General features: G+C 37.1%; 1 protein-coding gene across 4 annotated transcripts in view; it reads right to left on the reverse strand.

Moving 5' to 3' along the window:
* The window catches only part of LOC105485988 (FRY microtubule binding protein), a 268427-nt gene that overhangs the window by 93637 nt on the left and 153337 nt on the right, over positions 1–21453 (reverse strand). For all 4 annotated transcript variants that reach the window (XM_011748629.3, XM_071081656.1, XM_071081657.1 and 1 more), the window contains 8 exons: positions 21247–21304; positions 19606–19697; positions 19153–19325; positions 17888–18048; positions 16667–16777; positions 10191–10345; positions 2183–2282; positions 1697–1868 (listed from right to left, as the gene is read on the reverse strand). In XM_011748629.3, coding sequence (XP_011746931.1) covers positions 1697–1868; positions 2183–2282; positions 10191–10345; positions 16667–16777; positions 17888–18048; positions 19153–19325; positions 19606–19697; positions 21247–21304 — 1022 coding nt within the window. The remainder of the gene's footprint in view (positions 1–1696; positions 1869–2182; positions 2283–10190; positions 10346–16666; positions 16778–17887; positions 18049–19152; positions 19326–19605; positions 19698–21246; positions 21305–21453) is intronic.

Genomic DNA, 21453 nt, shown 5'->3' on the forward strand with positions numbered 1-21453 from the left:
ATTCCATGCCAGAACTGGGTCAGCTGCTTGGTTTTCATTCGATCATTTTAATCTTCACACATCCTATGGGGTAGTCATTACTATTACAGATAAGGAATGTAATTCAGAGGTTCTGTGACTTGCCCACAGTCAAACAACTAGTGAAAGGTTGCCTGACTTCAAAGCCTCTGTTCTAACCACTGTACTATACCAGGGGTTATAAATATTAAGTGATGAATGCAATGCACATAAAGTGCCTAGCACGGAGCCTGGTACCTACTATCCACTCACTAAATATAGGCTGTTATCAGCTATTTTTAGGACAATTGGGCAGAGAAGTTTGAGTTAAGAACTTCTGTACATATTTGGCTTTGCATAGTGGATGGATTGCCACATGGAGGATAAACTGTAGTTAGGTAACGCAGAGGCAGGGAAGGACTGAGGAGGATCTGGACAAAGAAGTGGTGAGGTGGTGATAGAGATGGAAAAAGAGGATGAATTCAAGAGACCAAAGTCTGTTTCTTGGCAAAGTGCTACATAAGCTTAGGCAGGAAGTTAGTTGATAAATACAATTCTTTTTTTTTTTTTTTTTTTGAGACAGAGTCTCACTCTGTTGCCTAGGCTGGAGCGGAGTGGCATGATCTTGGCTCACTGCAACCGCCACCTCCTGGGTTCAAGTGATTCTCCTACCTCAGCCTCCCAAGTAGCTGGGACTATAGGCACGGGCCACGATGCCCGGCTAATTTCTGTATTTTTTGTAGAGACGGGGTTTCACCATGTTAGCCAGGCTGGTCTCCAACTCCTGACCTCAGGTGATTAGCCCTCCTCGGCTTCCCAAAATGTTGGGATTACGGGTGTGAGCAACCACGCCCGGCCTACCAAATGCAATTCTTTAGCAATTAATTTTCACAAAAACTATTAATGAAGATTGTAAAGAGTATGCAAAAATTCAAACTTTCAACAACTTATATATGTGGCAAAATACAAGCTACAAAACACCACCACTACCACAACCACCAAACAACTTACAGCAATTATATGTATTATAAATTGTACTGTTCATATTTAGCTTTTGTGGGAAATTAGTTTCTTTGGGAAATTTATATATATAATGTGTGCAGAAGTTAGTATTATTAATCTAAGCACCTTACATTTGTCATATGTATGTTTATGCCTACACTGCTTTAAAGAACTTTTTTTCATTTAAAAATTATTACAGAATTTACTTTCACATGTAACTGGATCTAGCCCACTGTAATTCTGACCTACAAACTTAGCATCACTAATTATCACTCTAAGATTTTTTTTTTTTTTTTTTTTGAGACAGTCTCACTCTGTCGTCTAGGCTGGAGTGCAGTGACACAATCTTGGCTCACTGCAACCTCTGCCTCCTGGGTTCAAGTGATTCTCCTGCCTCAGCCTCCCAAGTAGCTGGGATTATAGGCACATGCCACCACACCTGGCTAATTTTTGTAGTTTTAGTAGCGACAGGATTTCACCATGTTGGCCAGGCTGGTCTCAAACTCCTGATTCAAATGATCTGCCTGCCTCGCCCTCCCAAAGTGCTGGGATTACAGGCATAAGCAGCATCGCTCCCAGTCATAACTCTAATATTAAACTAGAATTTAAAAAGAAAAATTACTTAGAGTAACGAAATGATCACATATGTCATTATCAGAAATGATCACATATGTTATTATTGACTATTGCCTGGTACCTGAGAAGAGGGGGAGTGTGAGCTCAGGGTACATCCTGGCCAGCTCACAGGACAAGAGGGTGAGCGACACGCTGTAGAGGGGGGGCAGCGGGCCATGTGTTCCATAGAGAATACTTCCCGGTCTTTGCTCAGCGACTTTCTTCGAGTATACGAAAAGCTTTGCTTCAAGGATCTATAAAGAGGTAGGAAAGTAAAAAGTAGTATGAAAAATATTAGCTGGATACTTCAGGAGCATTTGTATTTAACAAAGGTTAGAGGTAACAAAATTAATTAATGCCCATTTAAAAACAGTATTAAAGGTGAAACATCAGTTTAATTAGTATGTTTACAAGAGATTATATAATTGTTTTCTCACTCTTCATAGCCACAAATGATATGCAGAAATAAACAAAGGCCTATCAATAAACAGCAATTAGGTAATCAGCTACCATTTCTATTTTCTGCACTCAAGGATGAATGTTTTCTACGCCAGTAAATGATACGTGCCTGCATGAGTTGCATGGAGATTTCATAAATCTCTCTGTTGGTGTCAGAGGCCTTGAATAGAACAAGGTTTAACAATGTCACTATGTCGAAGGGATAGTTCCTAAAAACACAACACAACAAAACAAAACAAAGCATGGTTTATAAGACAGTGTGGCTAGGTTGTTACCTCTTAAAATTCTAGCTGGCATGCTGACCTTAGTCACTTATTAATGACATTCCCACCCCCATTTGGCCATTTTTTGCTTCCTTCTTTTTCTATTTGTCGGTAGATCAAGGGAAATGACTTAATTTTGGTTTAAAATTAAATACCGGACACCAGGATAAAAGAACACAAAAGTCTTACCTGATGCAAATGTTCTTTAATGCAAACCGACAAGTGAAAAAGACAGAAAAGGATACGTGTACTAAATTTCTCAATAGCTCACCAAATTAATATTTTCATTTGATTCCTCTAAATTTATTAAGTACCAAACAACGATCAGGAACAACGTGCAAAGTACCAATGATACAAAGATAGCAAGGCTGGTCTCCATCCTTCAGGAGGGCTTACAGTGTAGTCATGGAGACAACCTGTACAGTCTAGTTCTGGTGAGTGTTATGGTGGGAACATCCACAGCATGCTACAAGAATCCTGATGAGGGACACCTACGTTAGATGGGGGGTAGGGAAGTCTTTTCTGAAGAGGAAACAAGTAAAATGGGTCTTGAAGCACCAGGTGATATTAGTCAGGGTCATGGAAGGGGTAGTACAGGAGTGTTCCAGATAGAGAGGACAGCATTTTGAAAGCTTACAAGAATGAAACAGCAAGATACCTATTGTAAAAGGGAAGAATCTTTGCGTAGTAGACTGAATAAAATAAGTAGAGGCCCAGAAAGAGGTGAGGCTAGGCCAGTAGGAGGGTTCAGAAGATGACGAGCCTATGGACTTCACCCTAAAGTTTCAGAGAAGCACTGCAGGATTTGCCACGGGGAGGGAGGCAATGGCACTCACTTTTTAAACAATCATTCTGGTTGCTGTGTGGAGAATGGATTGCATGGGGCCAAGAGTGGAACCTGTTACAAGAATCCAAATGGGAACTGATGAGGGCTTGAATTAGGGCAGAAACAGTAGAGACAGAAGGAAGGGAGAGATCTGAGGAACACTAAGGAGATAAAATCAGCAGGATTTGGTAATTGATAGCATGTGTGGGATGGGGGGGAGAGGAACACAGAAAATAGATTATGTGGCAATTGGCAGTATAACCATATAGAATAGAGAGATTAAATTCATTTTTTTCTTGCTATGTAATCCTATTTAAAGATGTTATCTTTTCACCATATGTATTTTCTTAGATTATAGTGGAAAAGAAGTCATAAATAGAAAACTCCTGGTGAGTTGAACTTTTTCTTTTCTTTTCTTATTTGAGACAAGGTCTCACTGTCACCCAGGCTGGAGTGCAGTGGCATGATCATGGCTCACTGCTGTCTTCACCTCCTGGGCTCAGGTGGATCCTCCTGACTTGGCCTCCCAAAGTGTTGGGATTACAGGTGTGAACCACTGCACCTGGCTGAGTTGAACTATTGAATGGTTTATATGTAGAAGGTGGGTGACTACTACTTATTTTCAAACAAACTTCAGGAAGAAAAAGACAGCTTGAAGGTGAAAAAACATGTTAGTTGTTTTTCCTTGGGATTCTTTTTTTGATTCCAAATAATTACGTCGTCTAAGAAGTTCTGTTTTAGAACAATCACTGCTTTGGTTTGAATGTTTGCCCCACCAAAACTCATGCTGAAATTTAATCCCCAATGTGGCAGTATTGAGAAGTGAGACCTTTAAGTGGTGACTGGGTCATGAGGCTGCCCTCATGAATGGGTTAATCTATTCATGGATTAATGGATTGACACATATCATGGGAGTGGGGCCAGCAGCTTTGTAAGAGGAGGAAGAGAAGCTAGCATGCTCAACTCTGCTGCCATGTGAAGCCCTGAGCCATCTCAGGACTCTGCAGAGAGTCCCCATCAGCAAGAAGGCCCTCATCAGATGAGGCCCCTTGACCGTGCACTTAGTCTCTATAACTGTAAGAAACAAATTGCTTTCTCTATAAATTATCTAGGTATTCTGTTATAGGCAACAGAAAACAGAATGAGACAATCACCCTTCCGGAAAGGCTGTCCTACTACGAATACATCCCATTCTACATTAAGTTCAGTGAGAAATTATAGTAAGAATTGGCTAAACACATGAAAAAGTTTTTCTACTTTTAACATTACTCGAATATTAATTTTTATGACATATTTTTCTTCTAAAAGATTCAAGTAACACATAGGGCTAGAGGGTCCGCCCTGAAGATGGTTCACTTACAGGGCTACAAGTTGGTGTTGCTTGCAGGTAGGTGAATAGAATAAAACGTAGAAGTATCTCATGTCCTTTCATTCTCCCAATTGTTATTCTTTTTTTTTTTTTTTTTGTGACAGAGTCTCGCTCTGTCTCCCAGGCTAGAATGCAGTGGCGCGATCTTGGCTCACTGCAAGCTCTGCCTCCTGGGTTCAAGCAGTTCTCTGCCTCAGCCTCCCAAGTAGCTGGGACTACAGGCGCCCGCCACCACACCCAGCTAATTTTTTGTATTTTCAGTAGAGACGGGGTTTCACTGTGTTAGCCAGGATGGTCTCGATCTCCTGACCTCGTGATCCGTCCGCCTCAGCCTCCCAAAGTGCTGGGATTACAGGAGTGAACCACCTCGCCTGGCCCAATTGTTATTCTTATCCAAGAGGCAATTACTGTCAACATTTTGATATTTCAGCTGCCTTCCAAGTCTATATATGAACATTTGCATCAAAATACCTCTCTTTCAATGCACAGGGTTTTAAACATAAATGTGATTACACCACTTGTCTGTACTGTTTGATGATCTGCTTTTTCACTGAACTATAAGGCTCACTTCAGTCTTCCTAATAGCTGCCACATATTCCATTTTAGGAACATATGCTAAACAACTACTCTTGTAATGGGTACTGTGGTGTGCCACCTAGATCCTTCTTTCAGGATGGAGGCACTCAATCCTCCAGCTAAACTGATGGCAGCTGAATCCTCCATCTGAAGCCTTCTCTGGGAACTGCCTTCAGCCAGAGGTTTGCCTAGGTCAAGGTTATATCTGTTCCCCAGCAGCAGCCCCAGTGGGAATGACTGAGGTTTCTTTTTCTCTTCCAGTCCTAATTCCTTCATTTCCCCATAGATGTTGACCCCAAGGGCCCACCGTAATAAATGTCCCGCATTCAAATATCCATCTCAGTCTGTTTTCTGGGAGATCCAACTTTTGACTTGCATTGATAGACACTTAGACTGTTTTCACTTTTTCATTATAGTGCCACAAACACCAAATGTGCTGGCCTTTCTTTAGAAAAAATTCATAGAGAGGTCATGCACGGTCAAAGGGCGCATTTAAAATTTTGGCAGATACTGATATATTGCCCTCCAAAATATGTTTATTAATTTTTATTCCAAAATGATTACTTTTCTGTAACTTGTATTTTTAAATAAACACAGTCTTGTTTGGTGGGTCTGATGAAAAATTGGGGAACTACCCCCAGATGATGGTGGTGATGATAATGAGTGTCAGAACGATGTTGAATGATGGGCGACATTGATGTTATCATGTGCTTACTTTGTGCCAGGTACTGTGCCAAGGCCTTTACTTAGATTTATTATTTAATCTTCACAACAAGCATGCAAGGCCTAGAGAAAAGTACTTGCTTCAGGTCGTGTGGAAGTGGTGGAGTCCAGACTCCTAAATAAGTCTGATTTCAAAGAATTCAAGCTCTTCTCCACAATGCTCACAGTCTCCTAGACAGTCCAAAATAGTGCATTTCATAGCCAGTGTAGTTTGGAATTGTTACAAACTGCTGTATCTCGGAACAGACCTTTCTGCCTATAAAAGTAGAAAGGAAACTCCCTTCTGAGCCTTATAGTAGCAGAGATGCTTTACCTATGTCTTTGTCTTCTGACACTGGAATTTAATACTAATACATTTATATATATACAAATATTTATATATATATGTATATATATATGAACAAAATATATTGCTGAATCGCTGGAGATTTAAAGGCAGGAAAAGGGCAGACAAAGCCTCCCTCTTACTAGGCAGGGTCATGCACTTGACCTTGTAATTAGAGAATTTATTTTGTTGTTGAAGAATGAGCTACGAGATTCATGAGCAACAACATTGAAAGGAATAACAGATCCAGAAAATGAAAGAAACCCAGAGGAGGAAACAATGAAGGAGATTTCAAATAAGCAAAAGAGTACAAAGAAAGTATCTGTACTTAGATGTTGAAAACAGGCTGAGAAATGGAATCTTATACCTTTCAGTATTTAATTATTCAGCATAGGCAGAGCAAGGGTAAAAAAGACAGCTGTGATCACACCAAATAAAAATCAAATGATAAAATAAATATGGGAGGTAGATATGACTCAAAAAGTAAACAAGAAATCAAACTATCTAGAAGAGAGGAGATACTGAAGAATTTGGGAAATGTTGGCTAGCTCTGGCTTACCTAGTACTACGTTACAAAGCTCAGAATGGCTCTGAGGTATTCTGAAGAGAAAGATTTTACTAGTTAATTGAGGTGATTACTTCACAGCTGTTCTCCAACAACTATTGAATAACAGCGTTTATGGCGTATTTACCATTTGTTAGGCCTTAGGCCAAGAGGTTGTTTTTGCTTAATCATTACTCGAACCCTGTCATCAACCGTATTTCACTAGCGGGTAGGCATCTGCAGTAATTTATTCAAGAACACACAGCTTGATTAGAGGTCGAGTGAGGATTTGAACCCAAGATAGCATGTTTCTGGAGCCCAGATTCCCAACTCTGCTCTCCCGAAATACTCCAGATGGCTGACACAACCAAATAAGGTTATTTATCATCAGTTAGGGAGTGTGACTGGGATTTATGAATCATAAGCTTTGCTTGTCTTCCTTGTTGATAGATGGATATTATTCCCTGAAGAAATGGGCATTTACTTCTAAGAATTCAAGTTTGCTAAGCCTGACTTAAATTAGGAAGATTTATAGAAAGTTAACTTAAAGAAAAACAAACATACAAACAATGCCAACACAAACCACCACCAAAAATAAATCCAACAAAATTATTTAAAAATCAACACTTTGCACTTTGTTCTTACAAACAATTCTAAAACATCTATTAAACAGGTTTTAAGAGTGTGTTGGAAGGTAAAAGTAAAAATAATGAAATTCTTCAGTATTTAATTAAAACGTAAAGAGAATTCTAGTGCATTAAGCTAGTGATTGGAAATGGCCTATACTCTTAATACACAATTTACCTCGATTTATAACCTTGGAAAGTCATTTAGTTTCTTTCTCAATTTCCTTATCTATCTTATTCTAATCTCATTTGAAGTCAGGGAAAAATCAATACGGACACAAACAGAAGCCATATAGTTATTTGAACTAAAGCTGGCTAACGAGTAAGCAATTTTTTGTACTAAACTTTTAGTAGTGAGTTGTATCTAATAGCTTTTAATCACATATGTTAACATATTTTATGAAAAATTTTGCAAAATTAATACTGCCAGTTCTACCATCACTTTCTTTTTCCTAATTTCCTTTGGTCCTATTCAAGTTCTGTTCTGACTTTCTATCTCCTAATATCACCAGAGTCATAGCATAGCATAAGAGTTTTGACTAGAGAACAGTAAGTTCACAGCACATGCACATACACACACATACACACACACACTCACACTCACACACAGTCCATTACTGCTGGAAAAACAACCAAAAAGAAGGATGTAGAGAACCATTTTTCCCCATTGCCACAGCTAATGAACATTGACGTATTAATTACACAAAAATGGCAAATCCTCTTTTCTAAAGCTAAAATAGAAAATTTAAATCAACAAGAACATTTAAAAAATTTTAATCTTTCAGGTAATTTAAAGTCAATTATGAGTGGTTTCTTAATAAATAAATGTGCTTATAAACTGTCATAATTCTCTACAAATAAATCCCGGAGATGATAATTCCTATTTGAAAAGGAGGAGATCATTATTTATCTTACAAGAATTCTTTGCTTTAGAAAATGACTTGTAGGAGTTACTGTGTAGATAACTTGTTTGAGAAACTTAAAATAAAATTCAGTTTGCATATGACTTTTCAGAAACATATTTCATAAGGTCTTCAGTTGCTTTTTAGATGCAAACTTACAGAAGACGAATGAAGCAAGAGCTGAAAATACCACAATTGGTTTTGGAAAAAAGTACTGCAAACACAAGCACAATGACTGCTCAAGCCTCTCTGGAGGCCTGTCTAGACTACACAGGCTGAGAATTTATGTGGAAAGAGCAAATTTAGGCAACAGCTGAAATTTTAAATTCTGAACATGCCCTGTGTTGAGAAATGGCAGAAACACTGGTCACTATCTGGACAGTTGGGTTCAAGCCATTGTATTCTTCTGCCCTCTGCCCTTCCTTCAGAATAGATGAGTGTTGTGAATGCAAGTAGATATGCAGTATTTGTCTAAGAAACCAAGATAGTGTATAATGATACCTTAAAAAATACTTGGAACATAGATGACCTAATATTTTTGTGACTAGAGATATTATTGAAATTGAGACTATGTTGCTAAATTTATTAAGCATTTATTTGTGCTCCCTAAGGAAAAATACCTAGACTTACTCAGAGAAATTCAGTGTAATATTTTGTGAGATGGCCATGCAATGCAATAAATTTGATTAGGATAGTTCAAGCCAAGTTCACTGGGAAAAGGGCAGTGAAGAGGTGAAACTTATTTTTGTCAAAGAAAGAAGTCCAAGTCATAGATTCTAAATATATTGTTAAAAATCAATGGGTCATGTGAATGAAACTTTATTTTTAGAATGTTGAAATATCTGAAAATTAAAAAAAAGCACTCTGGAGAAAGAGATTTTTGTAACAATGTTCTTTTGGTAATGTCCTAAAGTATATTTTTTAGTAATGCTTATAACAGGAAATAAAACTTGATGGAAAATCAGGCAGTTTAGGTTATATTCATTTGCTCTAACTTTTATGGACATTAAAATCTATAATAAAAGCTCTACTACTGAAAGCTTTAGATATGAAATATTATCTACTATCTTTATAAAAGAAAGATAAAAATTTTAAGGAGAAACTTGTCTCCCTAAATAGCACGTTCATTTTAGGTTTATTGAAAGTAGACGTCTTCCAAAATACTGTTCTTATTAACTTAGACCTATAACCAATTGGAATTTAAAACTAATTCACTTTTATTCTCCTGATCTGGTAGCTCAAGATAGCTATTTAAAGTGCAACATTTAATTAAAAAGGAAAGTTGACAGTCTATATGAATATTTTCAAAAATAAACGAGTTGGTTTCTCTCAATTTTTCTGATACATAAGCTCTTTATTGGGAATAGCTTATGCAACTTGGAGAACCTTTATTAACCCTTTCATTGTAGCTATGAACCTATTTCAGCACATAAATTATGCTGAATGGCTACACTGAATAACTAATTTATATAACAAAGGCAATGGTTTTAAAAGTGTAATCTATATAATCTTTGGTGCCACACTTTCTTTTCTTTTTTTCCTTTCTGAAGTTTTTGACAAAGTGAATTTAAAAATTTTAGGCCACTTCCTGGGTTTGGTTTTTTGTAAAGATGGTTGATGGGCTATAGTTCACCCTCGTTACAAACATTTCTAGACATTCCTTTAATTCCTATAACGTATCTTCTTTGTCATTTTCAAATCCTGCTGTAATACCTGACTGAACTTCCACGCAATTAGAAAGGTACTGTAACAACAAATCATTTCCTGATAAAATGAGAAAAACCAATGAAACTGCAACCTTACAGGGAGTAGTTTACCTGCTGGGGACATACAGAAAGTTTTATATTCTCATATAATTTACTTTGCTCATAGAGTTGCAAAACAGTCAGCTCTCCATCATTCATATCACAAAAGGTAACCCTAAACATACTTGCCACTCATCACTGCTTATAAAAATTCATACCTGCTTCCACATACAGTTGCTATGGCTTTGAAGCAGCCAGATGCAAGTTGGTAGGAACCTGTGTAGCATCGGTCAATTGCCCAATTAAAAAGATTTATTTGGTCAGGATTAAGTTCCAGTAGCAAGACAACAACTTCGCAGCCAAGTTGATGAACCTGAATACATGGAGCAAATCAATATTATTTGTATTTGACGAAAGAATGTTCTAGAGAAAGACACAGATAAAGCTTAGTCAATATAAACTAGGTAAAATGAAAGGAAGACTGAGCTTTCATCTTGGTTAATTTATATGTCATATATTCTTCAAGAGAGTATAATGTCGCAACTGAAAACTGAAATGGATACATCAAATTTGATCATGTAAGTCTGTTACATAGTGTCCACCTATTCTCAATTTTTATCTCTGAAAAGGGGTAGCCGGGCGCAGTGGCTCATGCCCGTAATCCCAGCACTTTGGGAAGCCGAGGTGGGTAGATTACCGAGTTCGAGACCAGCCTGGCCAACATGGTGTAACCCCATCTCTACTAAAAATAGAAAAAATTTGCCGGGCGTGGTGGTATGTACCTGTAGTCCCAGCTACTGAGGAGGCTGAGGAAGAAGAATCACTTGAACCTGGGGGGCGGAGGTTGCAGTGAGCTGAGATCATGTCATTGCACTCCAGCCTGGGTGACAGAGTGAGACTAGGTCTCCAAAAAAAAAAAAAAAAAGGCGGGGGGTGGGGGGGACGAAGACTTTATTGGCAATTTTTTTGTGCATTTAAAATATGTCTGAAAAATACATGTATTTGGTTTAAAAAATCCAATATACAAAAGGATATCCTCTATGTATTAGCTCAGAGTATTGTGGGGGGATCATTTGATCATTTGATGTTACCACTGTGCATGCAGGGTGGCCACTCACCTAAAGATTTTGATGCCGGTAGGAATAGTGATAATTATAGTGGCAGATGTGAAGTATGCTTGTGTATCAATGTCTATTCCTACTACAAAGTCTCTTAAGGAAAAAAATCAGAGGAAATATGACCATGAGGATTGGTTACTAAATATATTGTGTGAAGCTTAGCAGCCTATCTTTCAAAAAGAAATACAGTCTCAATAGACTCTTCTTAAAGTTTTTTTAATTAAAAAATCATACTAGATAGCATTAATAGGATGCTGAATCGATGATTCCTGAAGCTACTCTCAAATACTAGATGGTCAGTGAATATGCACATTTGTCCAGGAGAAGGCTGGTGCCTAGAGGGCACATGTTACTTTCTCCTCAGAAAGTAACATTCTGGCCAGGAGTGGTGGCTCATACCTGTAATTCCAGCACTTTGAGAGGCCAAGACAGGCGCATCACTTGAGGTCAGGAGTTTGAGACCAGCCTGGCCAATGTGGTGGAACCCTGTCTCTATTAAAAATACAAAATCAGCTGGACGTGGTGGTGTACGCCTGTAATTCCAGCTACTGGGGAGGCTGAGGCACAAGAATTGCTTGAACTTGGGAGGCGGAGGTTGCAGTGAGCTGAGATGGTGCCACTGCACTCCAGCCTGGGCAAAGGAGTGAGGTTCTGTCTCAAAAAAAAAACAACCAAAAAAACCCAACTAATATTCTGGTGCCTCCTCCTAAAGTTGTTCACTCTTCTTGCCAGTTGGAACCAGGTTGAAAAGGCAAGATTCTGGCTTCTTCATTTTTTTTACTTACAGGGTTTGGGCCTAGGTGGGAGTGATATTCTAACTGGATGGTCAAACATCTTCCACCTAGTTCCCCCCAACTGGCTTTAAGTAATTTGCAGCAGATAAAAGCTGATGATATTATTGCAAATGACTTAAAATAACATTTCATTAAAAAGTTAGACTTGAGAGAAGAATCAAGCTTTTACTGTGCTTTAGAAAGTTATATTGAGGTATAAAATACACAGAAATCATATATAATTCCTATGTATATGATGAGTTATTTTAACACCCTCCTATGATCACCACCAGGTCAAAAACCAGAATATTACCAGCACCACTGAACCCTCCCCTGGGCACTCTCTTAAACACCAGCCTGTCTTTCCTCCCCAGGAGAAACCACTATCCTGACTTCTAGCACTACTGGTTAGTATGGGCAGTTTTTCAGGTCTATATAAATGGAATTATAGGTATATAATTTTGTCTCCTGTGGCTTTAATTTGCATTTCCCTCATGCTATAGACTGAATGTTTGTAACTTCCCAACCCTCAATTCACATTTAAATTTTAACCCCCAAGGTGGTGGTATTTGGAGGTGGGGCCTTTAGGAGGTGATTAGGTCATGAGGTGGGGAGCCCCTGTGAATGAAATTAGTGCCCTTATAAAAAAGACCCCAGAGAGTTCCCTTGTCCCTTATGTTAAGTGAGGACACAGCAAAGAGACTGCTGCCTATGAACCAGGAAGGAGGCCCTCACCAGACATAAATTTGCCAGCACCTTAACCTTGGACCTCTTGGCCTCCAAAACTGTGAGAAATAAATTTCTGTTGTTGATAAGCCACTAGTCTATGATATTTTGTTATAGCTGCCTGAATGGACTAAGACACATGATTATTAATGAGTTTGAGAACCTTTTCTTATGTTCACTGGTCAGTTAGGTAACCTCTTCTGTGAACTGTTTAAGTTTCTCGCTCATTTTTCTATTGAGTCTGTATTTATCTTATTTATTTGTAGGAGTCCTTTATATATTCTAGATAAGAAGCCTCTGCTGATTGTGCATTACAGACATCTCTCACTTTATGGCTAGCCTGTTCATGCTCTTAATGGTGTCTTTTGGTGAATAAAAGTTATTAGTTCTTCCTTAGGGTTAGTAATTTTTGCATTCTGCTCAAGAAATCTTACTGTAACCCCAGGGATGAAGATATTCTGGATTATTTTCTAGAGACTATTATTTTAGCTGTTACATTTAGATATGCAATCCACCTGCAATGAACTTTTGTAAAGTGTGAGGAAAGGGTCAAATTTCTTTTTCTTTCTTTCATTTAGTAAGGCTATCCAACTGACCCCAAATTACTTATTGGAAAAAACCATTTTTCTCATTGCTCTGCAGTGCCATCTTTGAAATAAACCATGTGTGCATATACATAATACATCGTAATTTTCTGGCCTCCCTATTCTACTCCATTGGTATATATATACTTATTCTTGGCCAATAGTTTGGTGTTTTAATGACGATACATTTATAATAAGTATTGATTTCTGCTAAAGTGAATCCTCTCACTTTGATTATATTGTTCAAAATTATCTTAGCTATTTCTGGTCCTTTGCATAGATAGATAGATAGATAGATAGATAGATAGATAGATAGATAGATTTTTTTTTTAAAGGAACTTCCAGTTGTCACAAATATCCTGCTCAGATTTTGACTAGAATTGCATTGTCTCCATATTGCATTGTCCTCCATTCTGGAGGAGAATGACTTCTTTACAATAGTGAATCTTCCAGTTCAATAGCATGGTATATTTTTCCATTTATTAGATGTTTAATTTTTCTCATTAATGCCTTACATATTTCTATGTATGAGGCTTTGCACATTTTTGTTAGGTTTATTCCTAAGTATTTAATGTTAATTCCTAATTTTAAAATGCCATTATAAGTGGCATAATTAAAATTTTATTTTTCCAGCTCCTTATTGTTGCTGAACTGAAATATAATTGATTTTTAATTTTGACCTTTCATATGGCAACCATGCTAAATTCACTGACTAATTCCAACACTTTGTCTAAAGACTTGTTGGAATTTCCTTCACACACAATTGTGTCACCTGTGAACAATGAGTTTTACTTACGTTTTATTATTCTTTATAATCTCTTCTTTCCTACTGCATTGGCTAGGATCTCCAGTATGATGTTGATAGAGGTGGTGACAGTAAGCTTCCTTGGCCATTTTAATCTCAGAGAGAATACTTTCAAATTAACTATTAAATATGATGTTTGCATATTTTATATTAAATATGGTGTTTATATGGTGTTTTGTTTCAAGGTGCCTTTTGTCAAACTAAGGATGTTCTTTTCTATTTGTAGTTTTGCCAGGAGTTTTTCTCTTGAATAAATGAAGAAGTTTATCAAATGCTTTTCTTGCATCTGAGATCATGTTTTTGAGATTCTGTGAATATAGTTAATATATGAATGAACTGACAGACATTTGAATATTAACCAACCTTACAGTGCTTGAATAAACCCAATTTGACCATGGTAAATCATGTTTTTCTATATCACTAAATTCAATTTTCTAATATTTTATTTAAAGTTTTGTATCTATGTATTAGAGACAATCTCATGAATGAGACTGCCTTTTAATTTTCTTTCTTGCTACAACCTTTTCTTGTTTTATTATCAAGGTTATTCTGGTTTCACAAAATGTACTGGGACGTATTTCCTTTTCATCTGTTTTCTCTTTAAAAATTTGCATTGAATCCATGCAATTTGTTCTTTAAATGCTCAGTAGAATTCATTAGTAAAGCCATCTGGTTTTATAGTTTTCTTTTTTTTAACACTTTAAAGAAAGTCACTCCCTCTTTCTTGATTGAACTTGCCATGGATTTGTGAATTTTTTTAGTATTGTAACAAATTCAACTTTTGGTTTAATGATCACTACCATTAATTTGTTTCTCTTTCATTAATTTCTACTCTTATTTCTATTATTTCCTTCATAGTACTGTTTTTGAGTTTGATATTCTATTCTTTTTCTAACTTCTTGTGATGGATGCTTAGGTCATGGATAATCAGCCTTTTCTCTCTTTAATATGAGGGTCTTCAAAAAGTTCATGGAAAACGTATATTATGAAAAAATTATGCATGGATTAAATTTTTTTTTTGCACCAAAATAAACTTGTGCTAACTTGTTATAACATGTCTGAACAGAATTTAGTTTGAGGCACTAAGAAGGAGAAGACATCAGTTTGAAAACAGCCCCTATCAGAGTAACACGAATTCTGCTGAAATTGAAGCAAGTACAAACATCAAATTTATAGTGAAGCTTGGGTGGAAGAATAGGGAAATCATTGCTGCTTTACAAAAAATGTATAGGGGCAATTCTCCCAAAGAAATTAGCAGTTTACAAATAGATAACCTGTTTCAAGACGGTGATGAAGATGAAGCCCCCAGTGGTAGACCATCCATACCAATTTGTGAGGAAAAAATTCATTTAGTTTGTGCCCTAATTAAAGAGGACTGATGATTAACAGCAGACACAATAACCAACACCACAGACATCTCAACTGGTCCATCTTATACAATCCTGACTGAAAAATTAAACTTTAGCAAATGTTCCATGTGATGGGCACTAAAACTCATCAGCAGTAGACAAGCAGAGCTTTCAATGACAATTTTCAACAAATGGGATTAAGATTCTATAGATCTTCAAAGAATTGTAACAGGAGATGGAACATGGCTTTACCAGTGCTATCCTAAAAACAGCGCAATAAAAACAACGGCTACCAAGAGATGGAAGTGGTCCAGTCAAAGCAAAAGTGGACTAGTCAAGAGCAAAAGTCATGGCAACAGATTTTTGGGGTGCTCAAGGTAAGTCACTTGTTGACTTTCCGGAAGGCTAAAGAACAATGACATCTGCTATTATAAAAGTGTTTTGAGAAAGTTAGCCAAAGCTTTAGCAGAAAAATATCTCGGAGAACTATACCAGAAAGTCCTTTTTCACCATAACAATGCTCCTGCTCATTCTTCTCATCAAATGAGGGCAATTTTGCAAGAGATTTGATGGGAAACCATTAGGCATCCATCTTACAGTCCTGACTTGGCTCCTTCTGACTTCTTTTGGTTTCCTAATCTTAAAAAAATCTTTAAAAGCCACCCAATTTTCTTCAGTTAATAATGTAGAGAAGGTGGCGCTGATGTGGTTAAGTTTCTAGGACTTAGTTCTGGGATGGATTCTTTAGGCATGGATTAAGCAAAGACTTCGAAAAATGTCTTGACCTTGATGGAGATAACGTTAATAAATAAAGTATATATTTTTAAAATTTTTATCTTTTAATTCTATTCTTCCACAAAACTTTTTGAAGTCCCCTTGTATATGCGTTTAAGGCCATGCATTTCATTCTAAGAAAGGCTTTACTTACAGCCCACAAGTTTAGTATATAGTACTTTCATTATTCTTCAGTTAAAAATATTTTCCAGTTTCCATAGTAATTTATTCTTCAACTCATTGGTTACCAGGAAGTATTTTTTAAAATTATCTTTTTGTTATCGAATTGAATACCAACTTAATGCTACTCTGATTAGAGAACATAGTCTATCATTTCACTAATGTGACCTTTGTTGAGATTTGCTTTATGTCCCAGCTTATGGGCAATTTTGATAAATGTTACTGTCTTTTTTATCTTGATGTATCATAGTGTAAAGTGAACAACACATAAATCTATATTTGTATGGCTGATGTGTGAAGAGGCTGTATTGTGAACATCTCAGTAACTCAACTGAGGCGGAACACAGAAGACATTTAAAACCAATGTATTTTTGCCTATACTTACTCGTAAATCTTGACAAGCCAGAATGTTGTCAAGCCATTTATATAGGTAGCCATCCGGGGAAAGGCCCACATTGTCGAAGACAGGGCCACAGCACAGTACTGCTGACATTGCCTGGTGATAAAAACACAAGACATGGAAGTGAAACTTGGAATGATCTGATGGTATCCAACTGACTTTATAAAACATAACTGTCAGACTTACAAATGATAAGGACCCTCTAAAGACACTTATTTCCCCAAGATTTTTAAAGCATTCTTTAGTAGATTTACTAAAAAATACCGGATTCCAAATTTGGCTTTCATAAGAATTAAAAACCCATAAGTTTACCTTTGTGGGCTTTTAATTTTATCATTATAACAACTCTTTATGACCACAGTAAGTATTCAAAACCAAAAAACCATTTTGCAATATTTAAAATAAGCTTTCCTTCAATGTTTCAAGTGAATTCTGCTTATAAGATAAATATAGCTTTTCAAATTTTGCTTTTAGGACAAATATTGGACTAATGTATTGAACTGAGACAGTATAAAATATATGAAAAATATGAAAGTAAATAATCATAATCCTTAATCAAAGGTAAAGAAAATGAAAAATATAAATTTAGTACCTCTAAAGGGGTGGGTGGAGGGATAAATCAAGGGAAAGTAGAAGAGGGTATCTTGAACAACTTTGTAATTGGCAGGTCCAACTGACTATCAGGGCCATAGTTTAAATTAGCTCCACTGAGGTGAAGGAAACCTGAGAGTCAGTAACTTATGTTCTGTATGACAGAGCTGATATACAGTTAGTTTTCTGAAGGAAATTGGACTGTAAAGGAGTCATGCTTCTGAAGGCTTTGAATAGTCCTAGTTGGGGGGAAATTTATTTCTGGCAGTCTTCTAGGACAAAAGGACATTAAAAAGGGAATGCTGCTCTGGGTAGATTTTGAACTTGGGGTGATGTCTATTTTTTTCTTTTTAGGTCGATAGTTAATTGACAAGGCAGCTATATAATGGGTAAATGAGCAAAAATATATGGTTCCCATACAGGAGAAATATGAGAAGAAAATGGGAGCTTAGAAAAGCTATGCATGTGTGTGTCCATGTGATTTTTTTGTACGTGCGCTTAGATTTTATTCTATTATATCGTATTATTTAAGTTTATTTTTAAGGCATGGTTATTAGTTTCATGAGAGAGACCATCCATCTGACAAAAGTCATTCGTGAGTACAATGTCACCTACTTTTAATGCACAATACTGGTATCTTGTAATCTGATGATTTCTGTCACTGTAACGATCCAGAGGAGTGAACATAATGCTGAAGGGTCCTGCCCACTGGCTGAATAAGATGAAAAGATGGTGCCTCAGGCTTTGCTGGGGGAAGAGAAATCTTCGGTGGTGAACTACGGAGAAAAACACACTCAGAGGTTACAAGACTGGAAATACTCTATATGGCCGTTATGTATATTTCTTACATTTTGAGGAAAGGAACCACTTGATTTTTTAACTACGATTTTCTTTAGGCAATGAAGCATGCACTTAAAAAGTCAAGCCATGTTTTCTTTTCTAAGTGTTCGCTCTTCCCGTCCTCACGCTGCAGTCAGCAGCACCTTGACTCAGAGTGGGAAAGAAAGATCAAAAATAGGACCTGCAGGGATTTTTTTCTAATCAATACCTGGGAAAACTGCAACACTTTCCACTCAGCTGCTGCTTACATATTAAATATTTTTTGACTGCTGCCCATCTTTAAGAGAACTCGGAAACAGCATAGACTGTCTATTTCAAACTCACATAGGCACTTCACTTTAACTGAAGAAGCAAACTCAAATCTTAATTTAGGGTCACTGAAGCTGAGAAGGATTGGTAAGGAGGCTACTAACATCAAAATGGTGAAAAGCAGAAACATTAGTTGACAAGGGACTTTTTGTAATAATACCAAAAACTTTTAATTATAATAATTTTTTATAGCAAACCAACCAGCTATTTTATTTTCTATGTTCTATTAGAATGAATATGTTTCATACCCATTTGCTCTGTGAAAGAAAATTTTCTCCATAATGTAATATTTAATCGAATGTAAAATATATTAAGCTTTATATACATTTAATGTGTTGGTAGGATAGAGTCAGAGAGAAGAAATATTGCTGAAATTACCTGTTCACAGATTAGTATAGAGACAATGTGAAGAAAAATGAAGCCTGTGTGAATGTTCCCTCTGAATTACTTCCTTCCTATGGAAATCACATCAGTTCATTTTCAGATGGAAACCAAAACAAAGAATAGAAATGACACACACAAAGCCAGATTTAATACTTATCATTCCCTTTCCAACTCTGTGCTGAGTAATGACAATCTGTTCTCATATATATGTCCTAGTATCTCAAAGTAAATAATCCCATCCCAGACCTGCATAAAGGCCAGTAGGGTTAAAGAGGAAAGCACGGTAATAAAGAACACAAATGGGCTTCCAAGCATGAATGGTAATTTCTTGTAATGGATCACTGTACCTGGAACACACTGAATCAAGTTGGCGACCATTGCACTAAAATGCGCCCGGATATCTTTAAGAATTTCAACTTCTTTGTCATTTTCAGCTTCTAGGAGCATGCGGGTCAAGTCCACGTATTCTAAGAACAAAGCTCCCAGGGCTAAAGTATCCCGCTCTAAGGCTCCATTTGTGCTGGAATAAAGGAAAATTAAATTTTTAGATGATCAGTCTTTATGTCAAACTAATACAGGCTTCATGAAAACTAAGATTCACTGTCACAACTCATACACTAAAGTTGTTCCTAACCTATATGCAGTGTAAAGAAAATATGAAAAAAGAAAAAGCGAGCTTTTTGGATTTTTCTAAGTTAAGGGTATTATATTTAAAAACAAAAGAAAAGAGAGAGACAGAAAGAAAGACAAAAAGATCAGTGTGGTGAGAAGAGAGCAACTCGGTAGAATTCTGACCCTACCTGTCACTTATTACACCAGCATCAGCCAGAAGTTCGAAAATTCGAAGTAGCTGTAGCCTTAACAAGTCTCGCCGTTCTCGGCGTTTCTTGTTCTGTGTAGAAAAAGGTAGTATCACTTACAGACGTGGGCAAAACAATATTAACTTTGCTTTAGAAAATGGTATTAAGAAGAGGCATAATCTAGTCATTTTCAATTTTCTAAGCATAACAGTCAGCATCTATTTTGCTTTCTTCCTAATCCTCAGAGGAAATGCTTGCTATCTACAGGCTGTAAGAGAAGCACATCATAAGTGGGTCAGTAAATGTTAGGTGGAAATGTTGAGAAACAACAAGGCCTCATTTCCCAGCTGCTCTCAGTGTCTGCTGAAAGGTGGAAGCATCTGAAACCAAAGAAAGGGGCAGGGGACATGAAGTAATCCCAGTTCCGGTCATGGAAGTAACACTGTTCTTATTCACACTGCTGAATTTCCGTTATTTCTTTATTTTTACATTTTATTTACGTATTTATTTTTGAGATAGGATCTCACCGTGTCACCCAGGCTGGAGTGCAGTGGTATGATCTTGGCTCACTGTAACCTTGAACTCCTGGGCTCAAGTGATCCTTCTGCCGCAGCCTCTCGAGTAGCTAGGACTATAGGCGTGCACCACCACACCCGGCTACTCGAGTAGCTGGGACTACAGACACGCATTACCACACTCGGCTAATTTTAAACATTTTTGTAGACCTAGGTCTTGCAGCCTGGTCTCAAACTCTTAACCTCAAGTCATCCTTCCACACTGGCCTCCCAAAGTGCTGGGATTACAGGCATGAGCTACTGCACCTGACCTAATTTCTGCTATTTCTTGTATCATTGCTACTATATGAGAAAGTTTCTTTTCTCTTTCTTTTTTTTTTTTTTTTTTTTGAGACAGAGTCTTGCTCTGTCACCCAGGCTGGAGTACAGTGGCGTGATCTCGGCTCACTGCAATCTCCACCTCCCAGGTTCAAGCGATTCTCCTGCCTCAGCCTCCTGGGTAGCTGGGACTACAGGTGCGCGCCACCAAGCCCAGCTAATTTTTGTATTTTTAGTTGAGATGGGGTTTCACCATGTTGGCCAGGATAGTCTCGATCTCTTGACCTGGTGATCCGCCCGCCTCAGCCTCCCAAAGTGCTGGGATTACAGGCGTGAGCCACCATGCCCGGCCCTTTTCTAGTCTTTTTATTATTTTTATCCGGGTACAAAAACTTTTCAGAATTCACTTCAGGGAAGGTGATGCTGGGGAAAATGCCTCATATGCCAGATGAGACAAATTACATTCTTGGCCATTCAACTACTTGTAAAAAAAACAAGCAAACACACAAAAACCCAAAATTCAATTTTAATTCAAATCTCCTGCAAAAGAATGTAATAGTTGACATACATGAGTATTTTAAGTTGTTTTGCATTTATATGTTTAGGACATAAAATCTATAGAACCATTTTATACTAATTACTTAATGAAAACTGAAAAATAATAAAAACAACAAAAGTTAAAATATCAAGAGTCATTGTTAACAGCTGTTAGGTGTTTGTATTCTTTAGAGGAAACCACTGGGTTTGATTTAAATTCAGATGATTGTCCAAAAAACCAAGACTTAATTATTTAAATTCAAATTCTTACCTCTGGTCTTCTTTCCAGAGCTTCTTTCATTAATGGATGAAGTTCTTCTACCAGTTCTCTACGGACAAAAAAGGTCAATTTTGAAATTCACTGTTTTTGACACCAAACTTGTCACTAAATACTCTATATCCATTCGATCCCAAATCACTTGCTGTTTGCACTTTGCTTCTAACACTACAATCTCCCTGACCTCTCCATTTCCCAATC

This window comes from Macaca nemestrina, chromosome 16, assembly GCF_043159975.1.
Source record: "Macaca nemestrina isolate mMacNem1 chromosome 16, mMacNem.hap1, whole genome shotgun sequence".
Classification (NCBI taxonomy): Eukaryota; Metazoa; Chordata; class Mammalia; order Primates; family Cercopithecidae; genus Macaca; species Macaca nemestrina.